Source organism: Aphelocoma coerulescens, chromosome 7 (genome assembly GCF_041296385.1).
Source record: "Aphelocoma coerulescens isolate FSJ_1873_10779 chromosome 7, UR_Acoe_1.0, whole genome shotgun sequence".
NCBI classification, from domain to species: domain Eukaryota; kingdom Metazoa; phylum Chordata; class Aves; order Passeriformes; family Corvidae; genus Aphelocoma; species Aphelocoma coerulescens.
In genome coordinates this window covers 21,380,621-21,406,133 of record NC_091021.1, presented here as the reverse complement: position 1 = coordinate 21,406,133, position 25,513 = coordinate 21,380,621, and the positions used below count along the sequence as shown (strand labels likewise).

The 25,513-nt window shown below is 37.6% G+C and overlaps 1 protein-coding gene across 1 annotated transcript in view; it reads right to left on the bottom strand.

The window, feature by feature from the left end:
• Positions 1 to 23,626: 23,626 nt before the first annotated feature.
• Positions 23,627 to 25,513, bottom strand: part of SLC38A11 (solute carrier family 38 member 11) — a 28,662-nt gene continuing 26,775 nt past the window's right edge. Inside the window, exon 12 of the mRNA XM_069021554.1 lies at positions 23,627 to 25,174. Coding sequence (XP_068877655.1) covers positions 24,929 to 25,174 — 246 coding nt within the window. The 3' untranslated portion in view covers positions 23,627 to 24,928. The remainder of the gene's footprint in view (positions 25,175 to 25,513) is intronic.

The window sequence follows — 25,513 nt, the reverse complement described above, 5'->3', positions numbered from 1 at the left end:
AAAAAAACACAGAAGAAAAAAAAAACAAAAACCAACCCAAAACCGAACTTGGCGGCGAGAAACTTGAAAGGCGGAACCTTCCCCGCTCCGGCACGCGCGGAGACACAGAGACTCCCTGTTCCCGTTCCAGCGCCTCCTCCCGCCCCCACACACCCGGCTGTCCCTCCAGCTGCGGCCGGAGTGGGGACTCCGCTCGGCCCCGGCCGCGGGCTGTCAGCGGCCAGCGGGGGCAGGGCCGCTCCTCTCGGCTGGAATTTTCCTCTCCCCGAGCGAACCGTCCCGGCGGCCGCCTCGGGCTCAGTCCTTTCCCATTCCAGCCACCAGGGCGCGAGGCGAAATCCCCACAGGTGGGGAAAGCCAGGCGCGGAGCCCGGGGCCGGGATGCGGTCGGACCCCGCGGTGGGGTCCGGCACCCCCAGGAAAACCCTTCTGCCCGGCCATCGGGGCTGGGCCGCCCTGTGCCCGCTGCCGAGCGCGCCGGGACGCGGCTGAGCCCCGTCACGGGTGACGAGCTCCCGGGGTCAGGGGTGATTTCAGCCTGATCTGCGTTTGCTCGCCGAGCATGACGGCACTTCAGCTTTTCTATGCAGTAACCCCTGAGCAGATCGGGCACTAATGCGCTGCGTACCTGTGTCAGCACAGAGCGCCGTTCCTGCTCTGCCGTGGGACCAGATGATATTGCACAGTACATGCAACTCTTTATACAGGTAATATTTTGCCCAGTGCTTAACAAAAGTTAAAAAATAGCCAACGTCAAAGCATTTATACCTTTCTTCTTTTCTCCATAGGAAGAAAGTAGAACGTTGCATCCAATTATAAAGTCCTCTTTTTGACTAATTCTAAGATTATGTATCTGGAAAAAATTAATATCATTGACCATTCGATGTTAATATTTATAATACTTGATGTTAATATTCTTCATAGCTAGTGTAATACTGTATGTAGCATTGCACAGCTATTGTACTTTAATAACATTTTGCTTCTCCCTGTATATGCCCTCTCATCTGCACTGTGCTTCTTCAATAAAGATTTTTTTTCTGCTTTTTCACAGGAGACTAAGCCTGAAGCCACCTGTTTTGAGAGACCCTAGAGGTTGTTCACACCCTGAATAACCACATGCCATTATCAGGCACACCTCATTAATCTGTGTATGTTTCTTAAACCAAAAAATTAATCACTGGTGAGTCAGATGGATTTTCCATGGTCCAGTTCTCAGAGAGGCAATGTTCAATGAATTGATCAATTAAGAGTCTCAGGAACCGTTTCATTGAAGACCTTATGTAGGTTTTGGACCTGTTTTCTCTTTTGACAGTCCACTTTCTATTCTCACACTCCTCAAATTGTTTGGCCACTTCTGCTTGAGATCGCTCAAAGAATGACCAGCAAAGCTATGAGCAAAAGTTAGATTTATTGTTAAACTACAAAGCACAACAAATTCCTTGGCAAATTTCATTCTACTTACAAAGAGCAACTAAGGCACAACAAAGGGAAAGCAAACAACAACAAAACCAAACAAAATCCAGGCAATCAAAACAGGAATTAATTGTAACTACCTAGTGTATGTGTGTTTCTGTGTGTAAAGACAGTGTAAAAGAGGATGAAGGGAATGTGGCCTAAAGCTTAACAACACTTTAACTTAACTTGCACCTTAATTTATATTTTAATCTTAACAACCTAACAGAGAAATAACACTTAACAGCACTTAGTCTAAATTATAACTATAACTTAAACTAACTTCCAGATTTGCTACAGCATATGTGCAGAGGGTATGCACACAGGCAGAAAGAGTTAGTGCAAGATAAGGTACCTGTGGAAAAATTTCCCTCAGAGGTCAGTGAAAATACTCACTTTGGATGCTTTTGCATCTCCTATCAGGTGAAGGATCGGGCCTTGAGGAGTGAGGATATCGGCCCAGGACACGTCATGGTTCAGTGATCCTCCAGGTATAACAAACCTCAGGGTTTGCTGGCTCTGAGAGGCGTCCCACTCAGAGGGAGATGCTGGTCACAGGCCCACTGTGGTCCAGGAGAGCTCAAAGGGCCCCATTTTGGACTACTGTTTATAGGGTCACAAGAGAGTGGGCTTTAGTCATAACAATGTTTCATCCCGGCCACAGTTTGGGTCGGCACTTTCTTTGAAATCATGAGAATAGGAGTGTTATGCCATTCAGGCCAGAGAAATCTTTTCCAAGGCTGGTCAGGAGAAAAACAGAAGCAGACAGTGCTTTTTATAAGCTCAGAAAGAGCTGAGCCCAGGTGATGTTTTCAAGGATGAGGCCTAACAAGCATTTTCTCAGATCACACTGCAGCCTGGAAAGGGGCTGAGGGGGTGAAGAGGGAGGATGCACCAGCACAACTTCCTAGATTAGGACGAAGGTTGACAAATTCTTTTTTGACTGTTCCTGCAATCAGGCCACGGTAACTTTCTGCATTCAGTTTGCAGCGTTAGTTTAAGTACAAAAGAACTCTCTGTTTCCAACCAGCTACTTCTTGAGCAAAACCATTATGTGACAGCACCTTCTAAATTGTAATGAAACTTCCATGCTGCAAAGGTGTGAGATGATTCAAGATTATAATGATGTTTCAACCGAAGACCCTGTAGCTGATTGTGTATTAGTTAGAATAATTACATGTGTTTGTGTCATGTTGTCATCCCTTCTAATAAACTTTGCTTCACCACCAACAGATAAGGAACTGTTGTAGCACTCCCTTTATAATCTCATTTGAAAACTAGTACATGCTATAGTCTAATTCTTTTGGCAAGTATTAATGCCAGAAAGATTGCAATCTATTGAATAGCTCACATGGGCTCATACTAGAAACTCAGCAATGCCAGGCAGAAAAGTGACATTAGGGAAATAACTAAAAAAAACCATTATCAGTGGTGACAATTTCCAATAGAGCCTGGGAGAGTATCTAAAAATGCAGTTCACTAAATAATGCCAATCTCATTTTAAGAGGGGAGAGGTTATGCTTATTGTCTTACACCACCACATGTCTTATCTTGGTTGTCAGCTAAACACATATGAAATTCTGATCACTAGAAGCACTGTAGGCTCTAAACTTGAGTGCCTGCAGGCCATGTTCTGCAGGGGCAGTTTTACAGTAACTAGACTTAAAATAGTTGAGTTACTGGAGATACCATTTCTCTTAGGGGTCTCAGTTCTTAGAGACAGATTCTGGACTCCTATGGCACATCATTTCTTTATCAACAGAAAATCAGTTCTGTGTTCGAATTTCAAAAGATGTTGACAGCATCAAATGCTCTTTTTAAATTTTTTAATTTTTATAAAGTTTCCAACTTTGTCCTGAGCTCAAGACATCATTCATACAAAGCAAACATAACTCTCATACACAATAAACAGAAGGCCACATCAGAGAATACCAAGTGGGTTATTAACACACTATTCATTGTCTCTCCTATTGAATAGCCAATGGAAAAAAACCCCACAACAAAACATTTAAAGTTCCCTCGATTTTTCAAGCTGATCCATGAAGATATCATTGTAACAATCAAGTGGTAGATTATTAATTGCACCATTGCAATAATGTCATCTTTTGTTGATGGTTTGAGGTAAAACAATCATTTATCTGGAGGCATTAATCCCTGTGGCAAGCTGCCAGCCACTGCACTTGGTGAATGTACTCAGTGCTATTTTGTATTTAGCATAAATGTTTGCAGATTCTGATTACTGTTAGCATAACCTTCAAATTATGCATGTAGTGAGAACTGCTAATTGCAGTTTGTATTTGAAGGAGAACTTCTATCTTAGGTAGAGACGTTAAGTTCCAGGTGTCTTACTAACTATGGGATTTTTATATAAGTTAAATCACTAAAAACAAAGCTTTGCTTGTTCTAAAACAGCAGCAATATCCCATGGCATTTTTCGTAAGAGTCCAAAGTCGTCCTAGATAGCTTCAGTACTTGTGGTTGCTCTCCTCTGTTCAAGAAGTTGCCAGAAAAGTGAATACAAATATTTTTGAATGAAAGATGTAGAAATGTAATGTAATGTAGAAATGTAATAGACAGTATGATTTTCAAAGAGGTATGCCCATTATTGCATAAGGTGAAAGCTTTTTGAAGAGTTAAATAGACCACAGGAACCTTAGAATATTTTTCACTCCTGTAAAGGTCTGCTTACAAGGTCTTTTAAAATTTCTTAATAGGTAACAGGTTATTAGTGACATTTTGTGATTTAAGGATGGAACCTGAATGCACTCCTAATGTAGTTTTGTACATTGAAAATCATACTGTGTCACACTGTAGTTGTTTTGAATAACACTGTGCAAAGTAGGTATGATTATGAACTGAAAGGTGTTCTTCTTAAGTTAATTTTCTGATGCATAATTAAAATATATTAGAAAGCTGAGCTGTTTATTCTATACATTTTATCATGTATAGCAGACATGATAAAAAACAGGTTTTTACCCTTCTAGTATAAAGATGAAACAAGGAATTATTATATGATTCTTCATTTTGTTTAAATGAAAACTAAATCCACGTGTAATTCCTTTTCTACGGAGTAGTCAGTCAGCTTATGTTGCGTGCTGTTGAACAGCTGCTGTTTCTGTGTTTGCATTCCAGAATGCGGGTTCGGTTTTGGGAGGCATGCACACACATGTATACAGCCACTGAAAGCGTTGCTGTAGGCACAGGGACAGGTTTGGGAGCCCATTTAAACTGTGCCCTTCACTGAAGAGCACTGTCCCCCATACACAGCACTGGTGAGGCCACACCTCGAATCCTGTGTTCAGTTCTGAACTACAAGACATTGAGGTGCTGGGGCGTGTCCAGCTTTGGCCTGATAGACTAAGCAGAAATAAGTCTACAAAAAAGTACCCCACGACTATTGGATATAGGACTAAGTAATTTCTGCCTTTTTGTTTTCCCAATAGTAAATACTACATATAATACTGTCCCAAATAGTTTTTGCTCCTAATACGTGTATTACAGGCATTCACTTTCTTAGAGATACATTGTTCTTTTAGGTCGTGTTTAAGGCCTGAGTGATAATACTATGATGTACTCTCGTTACTACCTTTGTGTTTTCACTCTGGTAGTATTTTATTTTTTCCTTTGGATCATCAAAGCAAATGTTTTACTGCTTACATGTCATGATTTCTAAGTTTTGTTGTTGAGCAGTATTTTTGGGGATGCATTAAATAAGAATTAGTGAGGTATTCCTGTGGATTAACATTGCAATTGAGTAATATTAGAAAGCTTCAGACGATGCTGAGTAGTGAGTGATGTAAGGTGTAGAATCACATATGCTGTGAAGGAACCTGTTGCAAAGTTAATTATTTTTTAAAACAGTTTTGTCTAATTCTTTCAAATCATGTTAGCCACAGTAGTTGCAATGAAACATAGATAAGAATTAATTTAAATGTTAATCTTAGCTGGGGTTTAGAAGAAACTACAAATTCACTAAATTGCTCTCATGCACTAAATTTCCACATTATGAATGCACACAGTGTGCAAAATCCTCAACACTGAAGTCTGCAAAGCCTAAACAGTAAAAAACATTTCTGAAGAATACCACCTCTGGAAAGAAATACATTCATAATATCTGTTCAATTGATTAGTAATGCATTAACTTATGTCTTATTGTATCATATAACACTACAAGAAACATAATGTCCTTTTTCTATTAGAAAAATTCACTTAGATCCAAAAGAGATTTGGGGATTTCTTCAACAGCGATACAGAAAATGTAGCAATAGCTACACTATAAGCAGATGAGTTATCTTAGGTCCCGAAATCTATATTGCTATGGTTGTATTGTGTCATGAAAACAAGATACATTAGCCGAGGAGAAGCCTTATGCTGCACAAATTTGTATCTCTTGGTACTTAGCCAGCTTGCTCAGAACTAGCCTGCGTAACTTTACAGCTCTCATGCTTCTGGACAGCCTCGGAGGTGCTGCATACATTTAGTAGAATCTAATGCCGTATGTTAAGATGCTTTTGAAGCATGGAGAGGGAGGTAAATACTTCTACTGGATGATATGAACTGTGTACTTTTATAAGACAACTGAATAAATCGGGAGGAGAGAGGGAAGAGATGCTCCTCCTCTGGAATGCTAACAAGAAAGTGAAGTTGTTCTGTGTGCAGTGTGCTTATTCAGGTCTGCTTTAGGGACCTATGGCTGGAAGGGGCCCCACAATGAGCTCCAAAGGGCCACATCATGTCTATTTTAAACACAAGATGGTACTGAGATGTTCAGCACAGACAAATCAAAGAAAATTTTGATTACATATGTGCACACAGTGAATTCTAAGGACCTGGAGAAAAGTATTTGTTGGGAAAAAAGGCTCATCCCACCTTCATATGCTGGCAGTTTCAAGAATACATCGCACCAAGTTCTATTTAAGTCACGTTGTAGGCACATATTCTTCTTCATAGATCCAGAAATTATTAGTGTTCTAAGCTTTTGGAAAGCTGGAATTTTTTTTTTTTTTTCCCAATAAACATTTGAATAAGAGTCATGAACATATGCTTACACGAACGTTTCAGTCAGAGTACCTGGCAGAGTTCACCAACCTTTTCAAACACACTGGACAGGAGTCCAAGGCTGTGTATTACAATTGAGTGTGGTTTTACGTCTAGTATAAGGTTCATCACGGGGAGATGAAACATTAGTTACAGTAATTCTTTGAGGTTTTGATCTGAAAATTATTCCTGCTCTGAGTTTGAGAGCTTGCATAAATAATTTCAAGTAATTTCAAAGCCCAGCTTTGACTGCTTCTCTTCTGCAGTTTGCCATTGTCTCCTTGCAGAATTACCTCGGTAGTGAGCATCTATGTGTAGTCAACACAGCTTGTGCAGACATGTCAAAGACAGTTTTAAATTAGCATATGTGTGAAGCTCAGCTCAGCTCAGGCTAAAAACTCAGTTTCAGAGCCAGGTTTCTGGAGAATGTAGAAGAGAAATTATTTCTCTCCTTGGCTATGCTTAGCAACAGTACACAGGATAGGATAGCTCAAGGTATATTCTCTGGTAAGAATCCACCAGATATCGCTGTATCTGCCCTGGAAACAAAAAATGGTAATTAAGTAGCAAAGTAGTCTCGCATGTAACAATATGCCCCTGGCAACACAGACTGAGAAAGCTGTCTTGCCTTTGTGTTGTAGAAAAACACAACTTGCATCCATACCTATTTATTATTGTTGTACCAGACTGCAGTGTATATATTCGGCATCATTAAATGCTTCTAATTTAAGCAGTTAAGTTTTAGCTAAGTCTAATTTTATTTAAGAAATGTTTGAACAATTTTCTAGCACTAGTTTTCCCATTTTTTTTTAATGGAGGGATACTGTCTATACACCATAGGAAGCACTCTTCCTGGCATCAGAAATGCTGTTCTTGCACTCTTCCTTGATTCCAAATTGCTGTGCTAAAATCACTGCTTACTATGCACTGAGTAAGGCACAGTTTGGAAAGTTTCATTTGTATCTTGCCACAATCAGGAGGGAAAAAAGGGCTTAACAATCTAGTTTGGATTTGTTCTGTTTACTATTGCATGAAAATAAATGTAACCATGCTTAGAATTCTCACATACTAATTACCATGTATACAGGCAGCAATTTACATTGCTTTTTACTGTACATTAACATCTATCAATTCATTCTAGTTAAGTACTGTGTACTAATCAGAAACAAAAGTTGCATAAAAATGTCCAAATATTTTCATTAAATATAATGTAAAAATATTAACAAGCTAGGATAGGGCTTTAAATGCTCCATATGAAACCTGCAAAAGAAATGCCCTTAGCTCACCCAGTCTGACTCAGGCATTAGACCAGATTTAGAAGATGTTCTGTGCAATCTTCTATTCATAGCAGTATGACTGTACAATTAAAACATCTGAAGATTCAGCTTTTAAGTAGCACCTTAAAGGTATTTTTAAGCTTTTCCTTGGGAAAGAAAAATCCAACTAAATACAGCAAAACGATTTTGAATGCATGTCAGTCCCACTCCATGACCAACCTGTAACTCCAGTGTCTTGCATTTATGCCAGGAGATGTGAAATTGCTATTGTCATTCTAACTGGAGCCATAGGCCACTGAGCTGCTGTAACAGCACTATAGCTATTTCTGACTTTGTGGAATGGAGCCAATGTTTTTCTCAGAAACAAAGGTTAGAAAATGAAAAGAACACTCATTTTATTCCCCATCTCTTCCTGGAGAAGACTGGGCAACTTAATGGTAAAGAAATCCAACAAGAGTTCTTAAATACAAAGCACCATCTCTGGCTCAGGAAGTTCCTGAACCACAGACTGCTTGATGATAGGAATATTTATGGAAGTATATATGTTTTCCCTTCCTTTTCTAGTGTTCCCTCAACATCCATTTTTTGGACATTGCCTGAGAAAGGATACCAGGCTAGATAAAACATTCAGTCTGACACAGAGAGGCCATTCTCATGTTTCGTGGTTCTTTACATGTATTTGGAAGTCTGACCTCAAAACAGAAAGACCTCATTTTTTAATAAAGGTAAAGGAATGCTATAGATGTAGGCGGTTTCTTTGAACCTACTGTAATTATTATTTCGAGATTTCGCTTTTGGTCTTATTTTTTACATTGTAATGCACCACACCTTTCAAGCACTTAAGCATTCAAAGAGCTGGTGAAGGCAGTTTGGTGGTGTTAGAAGGTAAATTACAGCTCTGCTGAACGACTTACTTGAGTATTGACTTTAGATGCTGTGTAAAGTGGCGATGCTGAATGGCCTCATTAACAACTCTGAGGCCAGTGTGCCTGAGAGATGGCACCAGGACAAGGAGATGTTTTCTCTCTCTCTAGGAGTGTATGAAATGCTTATTGACTGGGCTAAACCTTAAAAGTCAGGCCATTATAGGCAAATCCAAGTTCATGGGCTTCATTCCAGACTAAGATTCACAAAGATAAACATGTATATGCTAATTAATGCTTCAGAGTGTATTTAGGCCAAACAGTTAAAGAGAAAAGACTGAAACAGGATTGAGCTGCCCAGATGTAGAAGCAGGAGAAAGAAAGGGTAAATAAAGAGTCACCCTAAATAGTTTATACTGTTTTGGGGGTTTTTTTTACCACTTATGAAACTGCATTTGAGAAATAAGCAATTGTAGACTGATCAAAATGATATAAACATGAGCTGAGTCACAAAACCACTTTTTAAGTGAATTTTTGTCTCCTGGTTTTACAGACAGAACCCTGCTGCATAACCTGTTTTAAGTAATTCAAGATGCACCTTAGAAAATCCTTGGCCCAAGGGCAGAAAATTTTTGAAACATTTAAAGTGAATGAAAAAGAACAGGAAGATAAAGCTGCAGTGGCTCAGGAGCTAGATTTCTGTGAGGGCAGAAGGAAATTGTTTTAAAACATAGACTGTGCTTATCAAGGATAAAAGGAAACATGAGATTTTTCAGCATAAATTATGAAGACTGAGATGAGAGACAGCATCAACCAGTAAAAATGTCTGGCAAGGCCAGATTACATGGTTAAGGAACATAAAGGTACAGGAACAAATTCATGGCACAAGTAAAAGTAATGTCCTTGGGCTGGACAGATGGTTAACTTTGCTTACTGAGGCTTTAATCCCCAAGTCACTCTGTCGTCTTTAGATCAGAGCAACTATTAGGATAGACTGTATAACTATCATGATATTTATATAAGAAACAACAGCAGCAGCAATAACAAAAATAACTTTAATAATACTAATGATAATAATAATACCTATTCCTTTTCTAAACTTTTCCATTTCACTTTTTTTTCCATTTCACGTGCCACTGATGAAAAAAAACTGCTGAGTGCATAAAGAAAAACTGCAATTGAATTTTGCCACAATTTCATCCTTAGTCAAGACTGAAAGACCTTAATGCTAGTATTCCTCAAGATCTGTGCTCCAATGACTTGATCAACAGTCTTCAGCAAATCAGATTTGTTACTGTCTTAATGTATGAAAAGAACAGAAACAAAGTGATGCAGCTGTATCAAGTAACTATCATTCCTATGTAAACTTGAAAGGTATTGAATATGAATATGAATTATGTATTTCAAACTGAAATAGCAGAAACAACTAAATTGCTCATATCTAGACAACTGCAATTTTTGGTTGCAATTACTGAATATAAAATTAAATTATTCTTGCCCATATCTTTTAATAAAATAACAGATTTTTACTCTTCATGATAAAAATGGTATCTGTTACAAAATAGTAAGAAAAAAGTAAATTCTAGTTCATAAAGACTTACACCAATGATAGTTAACATGAATACAATTTATACAGCTATTATGATGCTTCTGAATTACAAATCAGACTAAATATGTGTTCTGTTGAAAGCAAAGCAAACAACAAAAGTGAATCTGTTCTATTCTAAGAGTCACATCACAGAGACATGTAATGCTTCTCCAGTTAAACATAATAGAAATTACTCTTGAAAAAGAGGAGAACCTATTCTGCCCTATTCTACTGACTCACCAATTCAGAACAAACACACACCATGGGTGAACTCAGCCTATTGGCTTCAAGGGCAAGACCAAGATCCTCTGTGATTCCTAAGGGTGCAGATTTACCTGATGTTTCAAGGTGCATGCACAAGTGTTTTCAAGGTTGCTGAAAGTCTCATTTTTCAAAGGTTGCAGATATTGAAATCTCCATTTCCCTTTAAATTACACACAAGCAGGTAAAAGACTGGACTTAGGGATCACTTAGATGGAGAATAATAAGGAAGGGGGAATTATCTTAAAACTATTTTAAATTTATGTGGAAGCTTTTAAATTTTTTCTTTCTTTTTCCTAATAGGTTTTATTTTTGTGGACAACATGTACCTTGCTTTATATATGACACAATACTATCTTGCAAACTTCTTATTTTATTAAGAATTCATGTCCTAATGCTACATACAGCAGGTTTTTTCATGCATAGTTTGTAACTGAGACTATAACCAGAAAATCGTGCTTGTTCACCTGCACAAGGCAGACAGCTGGAAACTGCTGTCCTATCTTCTGAGTGAATTTGTACCAGCATATCCATATGTGCTATACATGTGCCTGGGCAGGTACTGACAAAAATTACTGATCATTGCAAAGATCCCTCCTAACTGATGGCTTTTTCAATGTAATTTTTGAACACATTCCACAGTTTAAGTTCAGAGAGACACTTGAATCAATGCTGTAGGAGAAAAAATCCAGGAGGTAGATTTCAGAGCAGCAGTTTTGTGATGTACTGAAGTTCTATCCTTACAGATGCCCATTTTTCTAGTTTTAACTAAGCCTCTCTCGTAACTCTAAATTAAATAATGAGATATAGTCTGAAAGTTACTTCTGTTTAAGAGTCCCAGACATCTGGCGTTTATGATAAGAAGCCCTTCACAATCTTCAGCAAAATAGAACATGGGGGAGATAGTGAGGGGCAGCATTCAGAATTCATTATCACAGTCACTGTTAAGAGAACTGTGTAGCAATTATGTGTAGCTAACTGTTAGAAACACTAATCTAAGTTGCACACAGTTACTTCAAAAAAAGACTAAGACCTGGAAGCCTTCTCTGATGACTGTGCAAATCAAATCTCATCCAAGTAAAAACCAAGAGTACAGCACAGAAAAGGTATCCAAAGTCGGTATGATATGACAGAGAACTCTAGTAATCTCTAGTGTGCTTAAGCCGTAAGAACTTTAACCTGATGCTGGAAAGAAGAAAATGAAATAGTATTTCTTAAATCCTTCTATGCAACACAGCTTACTTCTTGTGTTTATCCAGCAAGCTGGCCTTTCCAGAGATCTCTCCAGGTTGCACCAGATAGCAGCGGGTATCACACATAGCAAAATACCACAGCGGATTGCCATCTGATTAGAACTGTACCATTTCATTTGCAAAGTGTACTTCAGTTACAGATTAACAGAAAGGATTTACATTATTGAAGGAGAAAATTTATAGCTGGTAAAAGAAAGGTAAGAAAAAAGCATGCTGGAAATTATAAGGAAACCTCAGGACTTGATTATACCATATGTTTTAGCTTTTGTGCACAGTTTATCATTTTTATGTGAGAAGTCTCATCAAGACCTAATCTACTTTCCAGAGATTATTAACTTGTCCAATGGAAAAAACCATAGATATTTTACTGAATTGTAAGTCAGCTCAAAGCCTCTGAAGTCAAGTCTCAAATTTACATAGTTGGCATGACAAAAAATGTGACCTATTTGGAACAGTGGAATTATAATCTAATCTATTTAATTTTTTATGGTTGCCACCATGGAACTGGTAGTAAAGGCATGGGGTGGTAACACCTTTTCCCATTACTGCTAGAAATCTCTCTCCTCATCTGCTTCAAGATCTACTTTACCAGCAGATCCTTCCTGAATAGTACCTGTGTTTAATCTGCAATACATGAAACAGAAAAGATGGGTAGAATCCCTTGCCTAACTTAAAACAGCAAGTTCCAACAGCTCTTTCAGGTCTCCCTTTCACTACCCAAAGGCATACAAAAGTCAGGTAACTGTTGCAATTTAATCTCTTTAGCAACATTTGATCCAGCAGGCCTAAGAGTATTTTTTGTATTCCCGTACCTAAATACATGCATTAGGCACCACAAACCCAGTATTATAGAGCCCATTGGAAGGATGAGTAGATTCTACAGAAAAAGATCTCTGTGTCAGTCAACAATAAAAGCTTTCCTGAATTTCTTCCACCTGGCATTCACTGTAACCTTAGTCACTTCTCAAATTGTTAAGGCTCATAAACCCTTTTACTGGAAGTGTGAATAAGCAGAAAGGTTTCAGTATTAAAAATATGATTAAGAGCAGCAAGTCTTAGCACACCATCTGCAGTGATCACACTCAAATATTTATTATGTAAGTTCCACTACAGAATAGTCAATGAGGTTTGTCAGAGAGCTGAGGAGAGTTCAGAGGAGAAAGCTGTGTCAAGCAGGTTGTGACAGTATAAAGAGACTACAGAAATATATGCATCCAAGGAGAGAGCTTTCAGGCAGTGGAAGTTGAAATATAGCATTCAGTCACTCAGTTTCATGAATATACGCTGGATTATTACATGAAAGGAAACTGCAGTTCTAGCAATTCTGCGTACTGCAATCCAGGTCCATCTGCTGCCAAGGATGACCTCCTGACAGGCACCTTATTTTCATCTCAGTGCCCTGGATTCTCAATTAGATACTTCACAATCACTTTGACATAATGAATACAGACTTCCTAGAATATTGTCTGATAGTTTGTGCTAAGAGCAAATCCCCAAAAATAGAATGCCTGGTTTCAAAAAGCGGCAGAGACCACTCTTGTCCCTTTTTCTCTGTTCCTTAAAACTCTATTCTCAGCTATTAGACTGCTAACTTTGTAACAGTCATCTTCACTTCCAGAGGCATCCAAGGATCAACAGCTATATTACGAATAGGTTCTCAAGTGTTCTGTGCTTCAGCTTGTCTCTTGTGCAGACTAATACTGCTCTGCCAGTGTTTATTCAGCAGTTGCCATTGTCTGATACAATGGGCCTGGGTTACCATTTATCAGACTTGTTCTTCCAGCTAGTCTACATTCCTTGTCCTTGCCACTTCCAGGATCCGGAGATAACTTTATGAAGATACTTCTGGAGCCTGCCAAAGGGGCATGCTCCCCTCTTCAAAAACGATGATCACTTTCATAATAAATTTAAAACTGAAACAAATACTTTGAAAAATACTTGATTAACAGCCCTGATATAATTATCTTTTTCTTCTTATGCTTTTTGGTTCCAAGAAATTAAAATATCATCTTTCTACATTCTAGCTTGACTTCATTATGTCTTTTCCAAAATTTTCATATTTATAACTTTTTCCACTCTCTGCAAGTTCAGTACAAGCTTTGTGGAGTAGCTTTATTAGGAAGGAGTTTAAGTGTTTTGTACTGTGCACAAACTATGTGTAAAAAATTATTAAAATGCAAAGGGTTAGAAATTCACAAAAATAATATAAAACACTTTATAACTAAAATGAAAAAGTAGTTCAGCTAGCAAAATGTATTTTTGCTTAGGAAAATACCCAACCAGCTTTTACAACTCCTCTCACAACCACATTTTTCATCTGTTTCATATATACTCAGCTATAGGTTCTCAGAAGCTTCACAGAAGACAGGTATGCTCAATAATCCAATTATCATAAAGCTCCCGATTCATGCACCCTTAACTGACATAACCATAAATAATCCTTTTACTATCAGCTGGAGAGGAATGATGTACTGAACAGTATGAATGCCCTCTGCAGGTAGAACAGAAAAACACTGTAATTCTGGACTTAATTCCAGTCTGCCTATTTAAGTAGGAACTACATAAAGAGGTCTACACTAGTCCTTGTCAGCCTGCTCTGATATTGTCTGAAAATGTTAAATGGTACAATAGCATCTCCAGATATTGTTGATAGGCAATTGATAATCTATCACACACTATTCACCAAGGCAGACTGTGTCTATACTGCTGAATTAGACAGCAACATAGAGCCAGATCAAACCCTGGTGTGGTTTGACTGTACCAGCTACTATTCTTTCCCATACCTTCTGTATAATGCTACCTATAAGTCTTTTACCAGCCATGAGGTACCAGGCATGTTGTGCATCCTTCCCACCTGCACACACAAATTATGCCTAAAGCCAGAGCAGTGTTCTATTTTGTCCAGGGGACATCAAGGACTGATGCATATTGTGGATACAACTAGTTCTGTGCCATTTGGCCTCTGATCTAGAGAACAGTCCCCCCTCTCTAAAGCCTCAATAACCTACTGCAAGAGCCAGCTTTTGAAATAATCAATACTGCATTTTTCTGAAGGGCCAATTTAGTGTGGGGGACAGCATATGTTAGGTAGCACACAAGCATCAGGTGAAAAGAGCTTCCTGTTGAAGCTGTTATCAAAACATGCTAAACCACCAGGCTTGATTAGGCCTGCTCTGAGCCTACTGCTGTCTTTGTCCACTACATGTTGCCAGAGGTTTCAGAGCCTGTGTCACAGCAATCTCCTATTCTTTAAAGAAAAACAGCAGTCAGCAACAACTGGATGCCTGAACTCCATGACCCTCAGCCCCATGACCTCCATCTCAGCATATTCATGCTGGTTTTCTGACTGGCCAAATCTACTGTGAATGAGATCTACAAAAATATAAAGATATGCACTCAGTTTAAGAGAAGAATGATCTCATCCCTTAGCCAAAGATGAATGTGAATAAAACTGTTTGAAGACAATTATGAAATCAGAGCAGGAAACAAGATTTTAAACACAGTTTTTACTGGAACAATAAAACTGATGAACATCATGTGGAGCACAGTAAATGTCATATGCAACAAGAGTAAAAAAGCAACAAAAGCACTAACAGTCAAAACCAAAAAAAAGATGACAGTGTGACAAAGATCTGTGGCCATACTTAACTTACCCACCATCATTTTTGTTATTTTCACAGGAGCTTCTGACCTCTTTCATAAGAACATGCCCAAAGCATCTCGCCTTGGTAAAATGGCTCTAATGGATGGCCTTTACTTCCAGCTGCACATGAGCTGCAGCTCTAACTTCATGTGCAGTACAGAGTAATAGGTGTATTCAAAGACTCCAGATGCACGGACAAAATACTTGCTTGTATTTGTCCCTAACTCAGCCATGGAAGTTCAGGTAATTCATACAGTCCACCAAATCAGTACACACAATTACAATGCCTGTTACTAAAAACATGAACAAATTACTTCATTCCTGTATTTGAGAAAGCAAAATGTGGTATTCTACATACAGGAGCCTCAGCTGCCAGCAGAATAAGAACTGAGGAATAGAAAACTAATTAGCTTTGAGTTCAAAGACACATCATAGCATATGTAACTTCCAAACTGGATTATTGTGACATGGCAGTTACAAAAACAGTTTCCTTTTTCTGTCTCAGCCTACAGCTTGCCAGTCACATCCATATACATGGCTTTGGACTTTCTGGGTAGTCTGACTCATCCTCAATCTATCAAAAGTCTTGAGTCATACATTTAAGTTCCATGAAAATCACTTTGTTTGTATGTCTACAGAGCTTTGAATTGAATCCTGATTTACATTTCAGCAATTTGGTTTTTTTTCTGCTGGAAATGCAGCAGTCTCGGTAGCTGTCATCAGAAAACCAACAGAGACACGCTTCTCATGGATGCTACAGGTGTGCCAAGAACTAACTGAGGGATGTGCAGAGCAACTATGAGAGCTGTGATTACTTGAAAATGCTTTTCTGAAGATCCTGTATTAAGGTCCCTCCTTTTATGTGCAACCTAATAGAGAACAGAAAAATCCTTACTTTTTTTTCCCCTGACACATCTGTTGAAACACTAATGGAAAGATTATTTTTAAGATTGTGTCTATGACAATAGGCTATGCAGCAAGAGACAAAGACCAGTACCTTGTTTTATTTGCATATTGTTTTGCAAGTTTTTCTTGTTTCTAAGCTGTGTTTTCTTCTTTCCAAAGAATGCACAGGTGGTTTTGATTTTGTGTGTATGCACATATAAAATTTGTATGTCCCAAACTCCAGTGTAGTGCACACTACCTGCCTTTTCCTGGAAATTAGGTAGCCCAAACTTTGTTACTTGTCACAGACTTCTTACATTGTGAATTCTGTAGCTGTCTCCATTGATATGCAAGTTAGCACTGTACACAACATGCCTGTCCTGCCAAAGACCAGTCTAATTCATCCTTCCCCCACAAAATGTCCCCACCACTACACCACACGTCACTTTTTTCATTTTTCATCAAATCTCTCTCTCCTTCCCACTACAGCTACCTCAAGGCAGTTACTGCCAATGTTAAGCTTTCACTATTCAAACAAAATATCTTCGTTAACTTGCCAATATATTTAATTAAAAATAGACTATATACCTTGGGTGGGGCTTACACAGCTCCCAAGTTAGGTTAATCTTCACACTCCATAACATAAACTGAAGTGGGAATTTATCAAGGTGCCTGCAAGTGAAATATCAAAGAAAGCAGGAACTAAAAAGCTGCCAAGTTTCAAAGTACCTGGGCATATCATTCACAGAACCTGCAATATAGCATGTCAACAGGTCATCACAGCCATAGACTGAGCGTCAGAAGCATGGCAGAGTATGTTAAATTTACTGCATTTTAACACAGGCCAATGCTTATTTTCTGAACACAAAATTAACACATAAGTACAATGGATGTTCTGACTTGCAGAAAGTTTTTGGTTAATGTACTGTGTATAAAATTCCCAAGGCTCTTAAGATTACTGTGTATCATTGCAGCTAAACTTCAGCTCAAGCAGAGAATTTTTCTATTTTTTTTTAAAAGTTAATAACTATCATCTGCATCTACCATCACCCCTTCAAATATTATTACATTTATGCTTAAATCTACAAGACAAAGCATGTCAGTCTGATTATGAGAAAAGCCAGAGTTTGAAGATAAAGCTGTTAGCATTTGAACTGAAATTAAGCAATATAGTAAGATAAATGACAAAATTAAACCCAACAATTATTGCTAGAAAAAAACCCAGTAAGGATTCAGAGACTGATTTTCAAAAATTCTTGGGTATTCTGTTCTTCCATCCTTATTCACAGTTCCACTTAATGAAGAAAGGTGTGTAATAGCCGTTCTATAAACAGCAAAACAAAACAAAAACCCAAACAAATAAAAACAAACAAAACAACCAAACTGAAAATGCACCACTTAGTTCTGATGGCACTAATTTTCGAGCACCATCTGCTGGTCTACGTCTAAAACAACAACCAAATTTCCCAGTTTCTGGTAACACCTGAAAAATCATCAGGGCTGTATTGACTTACCACTTATTCTGTTACATATTTATTAAAAGTTCCCACGAGTCATGGATTAGCATCATAGTAGAGGGAACAGCAGAATTACTGTAATAATGGATGGCTACAGAGGGGATGTCTTGGGAAGTTTAAAATGCCTGATGTTACAAACGCATTCTGAATTCCCAGATTATATCTAAATAAAGAACAAGAACAGTGTTGGCGGCTTTTTTGGCTTTAGTTTTGAAAGCCTTAACCATTAGTTGAGAGTATATGCAAATTTTCAACGAAGTTCCTTACACAGTTCCAGGAGTCTCCTCTTTTGATGCCCTACTAAAATTTCGGGATGTTTTTCTTGTTGCATCCTGCTTTAGCTCCAAGATATAAACCCTCTTGGAAGCACCTTACAAGTTTCACAGTCTTCCAAGGGGAAAAAATTACAATGGAACACCCATCTAAGGAAGAACTGCACTCCTATAAAAGAAGGTGGGAACAGACTACCAGCAATTAATAATACAAAGTAGCATGCAACAGAACTCGGAAAATCTTTCAGAGCAAATTCTGCTCCAAGAAGTCCAGAGTTCTTTACTTCTACAGATTGAGTTATGTGTGTATTAGAGGAAATTCCTATCTATTATTCCTGTCTATTATCTATTGCATTTTGAATGCTTATATTGATTTCCTGGTTCAGCTGGTTTTTAATAGCAGCAGAAGCAGCCAAATGGAAAGATCTGTTTCAAGTTTCCTTGCATCTTTCTGCATTTCCCTGCCCTTTTAGTCAATGGCTGCAGCAGACTTCAGAGTAGACAGAGGTGACTAAATCAATCCCAGGGGCTTGAATTTGTTTACAGCAAGCAGAGTTGTTAATATCTTTCTGTTGTTATTCTTAGGCAATACAAGATTGGATATTCACAGAAAGTAGATTAAAATATTCCTCCTTTATTTAAAACAACAAGCTTTCTCTGCCATGTTATCTGTATCATGTGCAAGAAATTAAATGTGTTCTCTTGTTCAGTTTCACAATGAGTAACTTCTCCATAAGTACAATGGCACGTGCCTTCAGAGCACCTGCAGATCCACAGGATCCACAGCTACACCATTCCCTCTGCTCAGCTTCTCATACTCTCGTCTCTACCTACAAAGTCATAATACTGATCCAGCTTACTCACTCTCATGGTCTTTTCCTATTGCAGTGCCCTGTAAACCACTTAATGCAGTAGACTAGAAACACAGGGCTGAAGGGAGAAACTGTGAGGAAGAAATGTACATTTTGCCAGGAATTTCCACTGCTTTTGTAGCTGAACCTAAATTAAGAAAACTGACAGTGCTTTATATCTCCATTAGTCTAGATCCCCTTCATTTCTCCCAATGGGCTGGTTTAAGACTGCTGCATCCACATGCTCTTCCCACAGCTGGGACAAGTACCACAGAACCCAAAAGCAACAATTTGATATGCCATCAATTCTGTATTTGCATTTCACCATTGAGGCCTACTCTTCTTTTATAAAATCTGGATTAAATTACATCTGATTTCTGAAAGACTGAAAATGCCAATTATCCTATGGTAACTAGGTAACTGTACACTTGTCCCACCTTCCCAGGAAGGCTTCATGGTGGTTATGAAGTCCTTGGAAGGACCAGCACACTACAGATTGTTCTTGGATAATAAGATTTCTGCACAAAATGAGCTATATCATAATCTTTTTGCATAGTTTAAGAATTACTGTCCCCTTAGACAAGATAATATTCCATTCCACTGCCCAGTCATTAAATGGGAACAGATTTAATATATACTGTTAAATAAATGAATGGGAGTCCACGAACACCATTTGTCTCACACTGCAAGGCAGACTAGCACTGTTACAAAAGTTGGTGTCAACATACAGCATGCCACTAATTTAAAATGCTGGAAAACACTGTTATGGTATTGTCTTACATGTTACCTCCTTCAAAACTTAATTTTAGGGGTCTATCTCTTTAGGGATTTCTCTCTTCTCTGGAAGACAGCTAACTATATAGTTCAGGGAAGATAATAATCCTTCTATAAAAACTCCGGTTATTTTAAGATGTCTATTATTCTATAGTAGGCTGATGCTAAGAATATTAATGTAAAAAAAATAGAGAAGACTTTCCACTTCACACATCAGAAAACTGAGCTGTGATATAAAAGGACCCGATTCAAAAGACAGATGATCCTTTCTGGGAAAAAATAAACCACAGAAAATCTAGAAAGAGAAGGAGCAAAGCAGAAGTGAATTTATGTGACCAGAACATTGTTTGCATGTGTTCATATTTTATAATTTCTTTTCAGGTTTTTTTTTTTTATGTGAGTGCCTAGTCAAGTGACTTCTTCAGTCAAACAGCATGGGAAGATATTTGTCACCTCTCAGTAATGTATCTCTTGCAATATGATAAAAAGAGCCTGAAACTACTTGATGAAGTTCATTAGACACATTCCTTTTTTTGTGACAGAAAAAGGTATGATGAAAGGAAAAAGTTAGCGCTCAGTATAAGGGAAAGAGTTTTAAATGTAAATCCTTGTAATCATGTAACTTATGTTGCCCTGTAGAGTATAACCCATTTTTTTCCAAGCAGTCAGTTTAAGCTTTAAAATATTTGTCTTTTGTCCTCAAAATTATCATTCCAAATGGGTTGATATGAAAGATGGCCAAAATTAGGCAGCTGTCACTCCATCAAATGTCACATGACCCTAGCTATTCCTCCTTTGATGAGTTAATTATTGTTCCACAACGGCCATAACTGCCCTGTATTTGAGGATATTCTGCATAATAGACAAGGTACTGCTTTTTCACAGCTGTTCTCATGCAGCACTGCAAAAACTAAAATAACTACTAACCACTTTGACTACTAATAAGGCATGTGACACCCATGTCCTTTTATGAGCCACAAAATGCAATGAACCAAACATTGAGAAGATACCTTCTAAACCTTCTTCTCCCCCAAATATAACCAAAAATAAAAGCAAAGGGACCTTCTGTCACACAGTAATGTATTTATGTTACCCATTCATGACTGGAACAAGATATAATGGTAGAGAAACAGTAAAATATGACCAAAGTATAATAATTACTGCTTATGCTACTGGCACCTAGAAGGCCCTGTCATCAACTAGAAGTCACTGTGCTAAGCAGTGTATGAATACAGAGAATAAAATAAGACAGCCCCTGCTTCTAGAAACAAAAGTCCCAAGAGGTGGTTACAACATCCCACTATGCAAACTCAGGCAGGCACTCTTGGCAACACAGCAAATCACCACTGTCAGCTTTCCTGCCTCCATCAGGACAAAGGACACTGCTGAAGAGTCTGCCCAGTGGGCTGTTTGTGGCAGATGTAAGCTGCTCATTGAAAGATAATTTACATGACCCCATCTCAATGCAGGTTTTACAGAACGACATCTGTAATTTATTCCTACAGTATCTAATAGTAATTTTCACTTGTTTCTAACTTTCTTTGTCTTCAGTTCATTACTTCTGTATTTGTATTAATACAGTAAGTCCATGAATCTTGGTGGGGATTTCCAGTGTTTAGTGGATACTGTCTCTTTTAGGAAATCACATGTGAAAATTCAGACCTTCCTGAACTTTTCTTCAATGCAATTTTGGAATTCCATACAGCAACTACAGCTTTGCCATACGATATTGTCTTATGAAGCACCTAGAATCAACATTTAGTTAGGAGAGAACAGAAAGATAAGCAGAAAGAGGAATAACCATATAGTCTACTTTCTCTCCATGAAGAGTTTTGAGTCATGTACTAAGCATGTACCTGAATTTCAACTTCTCCAATAGCACTGAGTGACAGACACTGAAAAGCTTCTACTTATTTCCTTCACTGGCCTGAAGTCAAATTTTGAATATTTTAGAATTTGCACCAATTCTTAAAAAAAAAAAAAAAAAAAATCTAAACAACAAATGTTGCAACACACTTTTTCGGCCAAAACTCAAGAACTGTTTTTATAATTAGATCCCTACAGAACAGAACTACTATAAAAATATAACTCATCTGTGCATTATGTTTCGGTTTGGATTTCTCCCTCATTCCTGCTATGGGAATTGTTAAATTGCATGTTTTTCACTCACAATACATTTGTTTAGTCTGCCACTTTTATTACTTTCTCCCTAAATTTTACCCGATGTTCACACCAGACTCGAAATAAATCCTCACACTACTTTTAAGTTTTGTTCTCCAGTGAGTCACAAATACTAAAATAGTGTATTTAGTAAATAAATATCCTTCCCCTATCAGATGCAGCTAATGTGCGTAATGTATGGATGTTATATGAGATATAAAGACTTTGTGTGCAAAATATATAAAAATATGTCAGTTTAGCAAACCTGAGCCATTTTGCTCCCCCCTCCAGAGAGAAACTTAAGGAAGAAGGAAAATTCCCTAGGGAATCTCAGGTGGTACATGGTAGGGTAATATGACAACTTTCAGGAGGAAGTATTTTGTGAATGCTCAGAATTCTGAGATCAATAAGAAGCATGCTGCCTAAAAAGTGACAAACTGTCTGCTTAGCTCCTGTGAGAATGGTAATTGTACATCTGGTGTCCTGAAATGCCTTCTCAGCTGGAGAGAGGAACTTGGAGAAATAGTGAGCCACACTACCAGCTTTTGATGTGAAAATCCTGCCAACAAGTGCTTGTGGAACATTCTTCTCCCTCCATGCACTCCGTGAAGTTCTGTCACCACTGAGCATTTGAAGTTGGGGATATTGCTACTCCCAGCACTACTTCCACTTTTGTGCACAGCACACCTCTGCTTGAAGTACTAAGACTGTGGTGAGATCCTGCACATGCTGAGGCCTGTGAGAGGTTCCCAATAAATTTTACAATTTTATTTTGGGGAGTCTTAAGTATTTGCAAAAAACAATGGTTACCACAATTTTTGTTATGATGTATTATCTTTCTGTATTCAGACCTCCTAGGTTCTGAGAAAGCACTTACCAGATTGCTATTATTTGTCATTTCAATAAAGGTAAGTTAGACTATGTAATATTGGAAAGGAAGGGACCATAGGTTTTATAAAGCCATTAGGCAAATAGCAGTTAACTTTAAATTCTGGCTTCCATGACACCTGACTTCCCCTTTTCAATATACATACAGCTGGGAGAGCCCCATCATCACCTGGGAAATTCATGAATGAAAACCACTAAGCATATTATTACATTAATTCAATTAGATTTGGCAAAAGAAACTTCCAAGGGCAAGAGAAGCTTTATCAGCAATGAAAACATTTAACTGACCATTACTACTTCAGACTTTACACTTCAAAAATTAAAAAGAACAGGGAAAAAAATCTTTAAATTTTCATTTATGAAGTAGAAGAGCATAGAAAGACTCATCCTTCATAAAGGACAAGCAAACATGATTTCATATCAACACAGCCTCAGTAGAATGAGATGGAAATTATTCCATTGACACTCTAAAGCAAAGATAGATTGTAATTAATGCCTGAAACAAGGTAACCTACTTCAACATTGAAAAAAAAAATCAGAAAAAAACAACAAAGCTCATGAGAGACTTATGATAGATCAAAAACATCTCATCAGCTGTCACAAGGAAATACTATTTAGGTTTAACTCCATTTGGCATAGAAGAAAGTGAATCTATTCAGTAACAATTCACCCACAGCTAAGACAAAATCAGCTATTACTGAATCTAAACTGGTGAGAAATATTCTCTGTGAACAGTATCAGGTACCTGGAGAACAAATAAATTATCACCCTCAATGTTGACACTATGTAGAGAAAGCAGAATAACAGTCCCACTTCTCTCTACTTGGTTTATGACTTGAAAAAACCCCAAGGAAACAACAACAACAAAAAAACCCCAGTAATATTTAAAGCATTTATTTTGGAAGCAGTACTTTTAAAAAGTGTGTTATTCTTACAAGTATTATCACCATCTAGTGACCTTTGCTTAAAGATCTATTTAGCTGGAAATCTTCAATGAAATAGCTCTGTCATGCAATATGAAGGGAAGACAAAACCCATCCCCATTAAGCAGCATAAAATGAAGAAGCGTTATGCATGTAGCTGGCATGAACCACAAGGATCACAGTAATGCAAAACTTAACTCAAGTACACATTTTGATTTGATAACAAAACATTTTCAAAATGACAGCATTGATATGACTGAGGATACCCATATTACCAACCTCAAATTACTCATATTCTATAGGCACGTGAGTCTATTTTTATATATACTTATGTATATATATACATACATATATATATACACGTTAATCCTTGATGTTAAATGAATTTTGGAAAATATAACAAATCACCAGAATTTGACAAACCATGACAAAATCATTAGTCATATACTGAAAAGAATCAGAGGACTAGAATGATAATCAGGTTTAGAATGTTAGTTTCAAAATTCTGTTTCAGAAATAATGAATAATATTATAAATGTAAGAACTCAGCTGCAATGTAATTTCCTTCTTTGTCAATCTTGAAATTTTTACAAAGACTGCCTAGTTGAATCTTTTTAAATTCACTCATGAATTTGTTTGTGCAATATCTTTCAATTAGAAGACCACATATTGTAAGGGTTACAATTAAATTGTATCAGTTACAGTTCAGTCAGAATACAAAATTGCCTTTTATTCAAGAGCTAATAAAAAGGAAGCTTTCAGCTCTAAAGGACAGTTACTGCAAAATCAAAGACAGAATTAATAAGGGTCTTTCAATTTAATAGCAGAATTGTAATACACAGAGATCCAGACATACTTTTTCTCAGGACTTCAAAAAACCCCCTACTATAGTGTGCTAATAAATAATACATTAAAGATTATAAAATTAATAAAAACTAAGTTAAATCAATGAAACATAGGAGAGGTTTACATTTCAAAACATTTAATTTCTAGCTTTTTAACAGCATTGCAGACTAAGTTAAAAAAATGCAACCTTTTTGGTAGACTTTCAAGTTATTCAAGTAATGTCTGCTGAAAGGCACCTCTGAGAATTTGTGTTTCAACTGTTAAGTCTTACCTGAAACAGGATGGCAGCACAAAATCAAGTATGTAAATACAGTTATACAGTTTAAGATTCTTAGTGCATCTCAAAACATGACAGCTCTTTGTTCCACTCTCCTTTAAACTGGCATGTATGGCTCCCTATGAGATGTGCCCGATCTAGCCTGGAGGTTAGTGTGCTACCTACGGTGGAAGTGTACTGTTGTGTAAAGAAACATTACTAGGGGAGCAGTAGAACATTTCTTTTCCATGGCTACATTCCTGGGGATGCAAGACAGTCATAACCAACCCAACTGCCATCACTAGCACACCAAGAACAAGAATCAGGCAGGATATTAAGTTGTCTGAATGGTTCCACCGCTCCTTGGACAGCCTTAGATAACACGCTGATGGGATGATAAAAACAAGCGGGGTAGCACTCAGAACTCCCTGTGTGTGGGAAAGAGCAATAAAAAACCTCATAAGCATGTTTATTTAGATGTGAAGAACAAATACCTGAATTTTTAAACAGTTGTGATTAGCCTGATGCAACAGTAAAACCAGAGAATAAAGGCCTTTTCCAGTGTTGCTATATGGAAAACCTTTTTTTCAAAGTCCCAAATAATATGCAAAAATATCTGTTAAACTATTTCAAATAATTCAGATTTATTTAAATGCTTTTGCTTTGCTGATACAGAATAATATTTTAATGTTGCAAGAAGCATTAAATCTGATTACCCCAAGTTTCTCAGCTTAAGAGATAGAGTAAAAGTTCAAACAGAGTTCTGC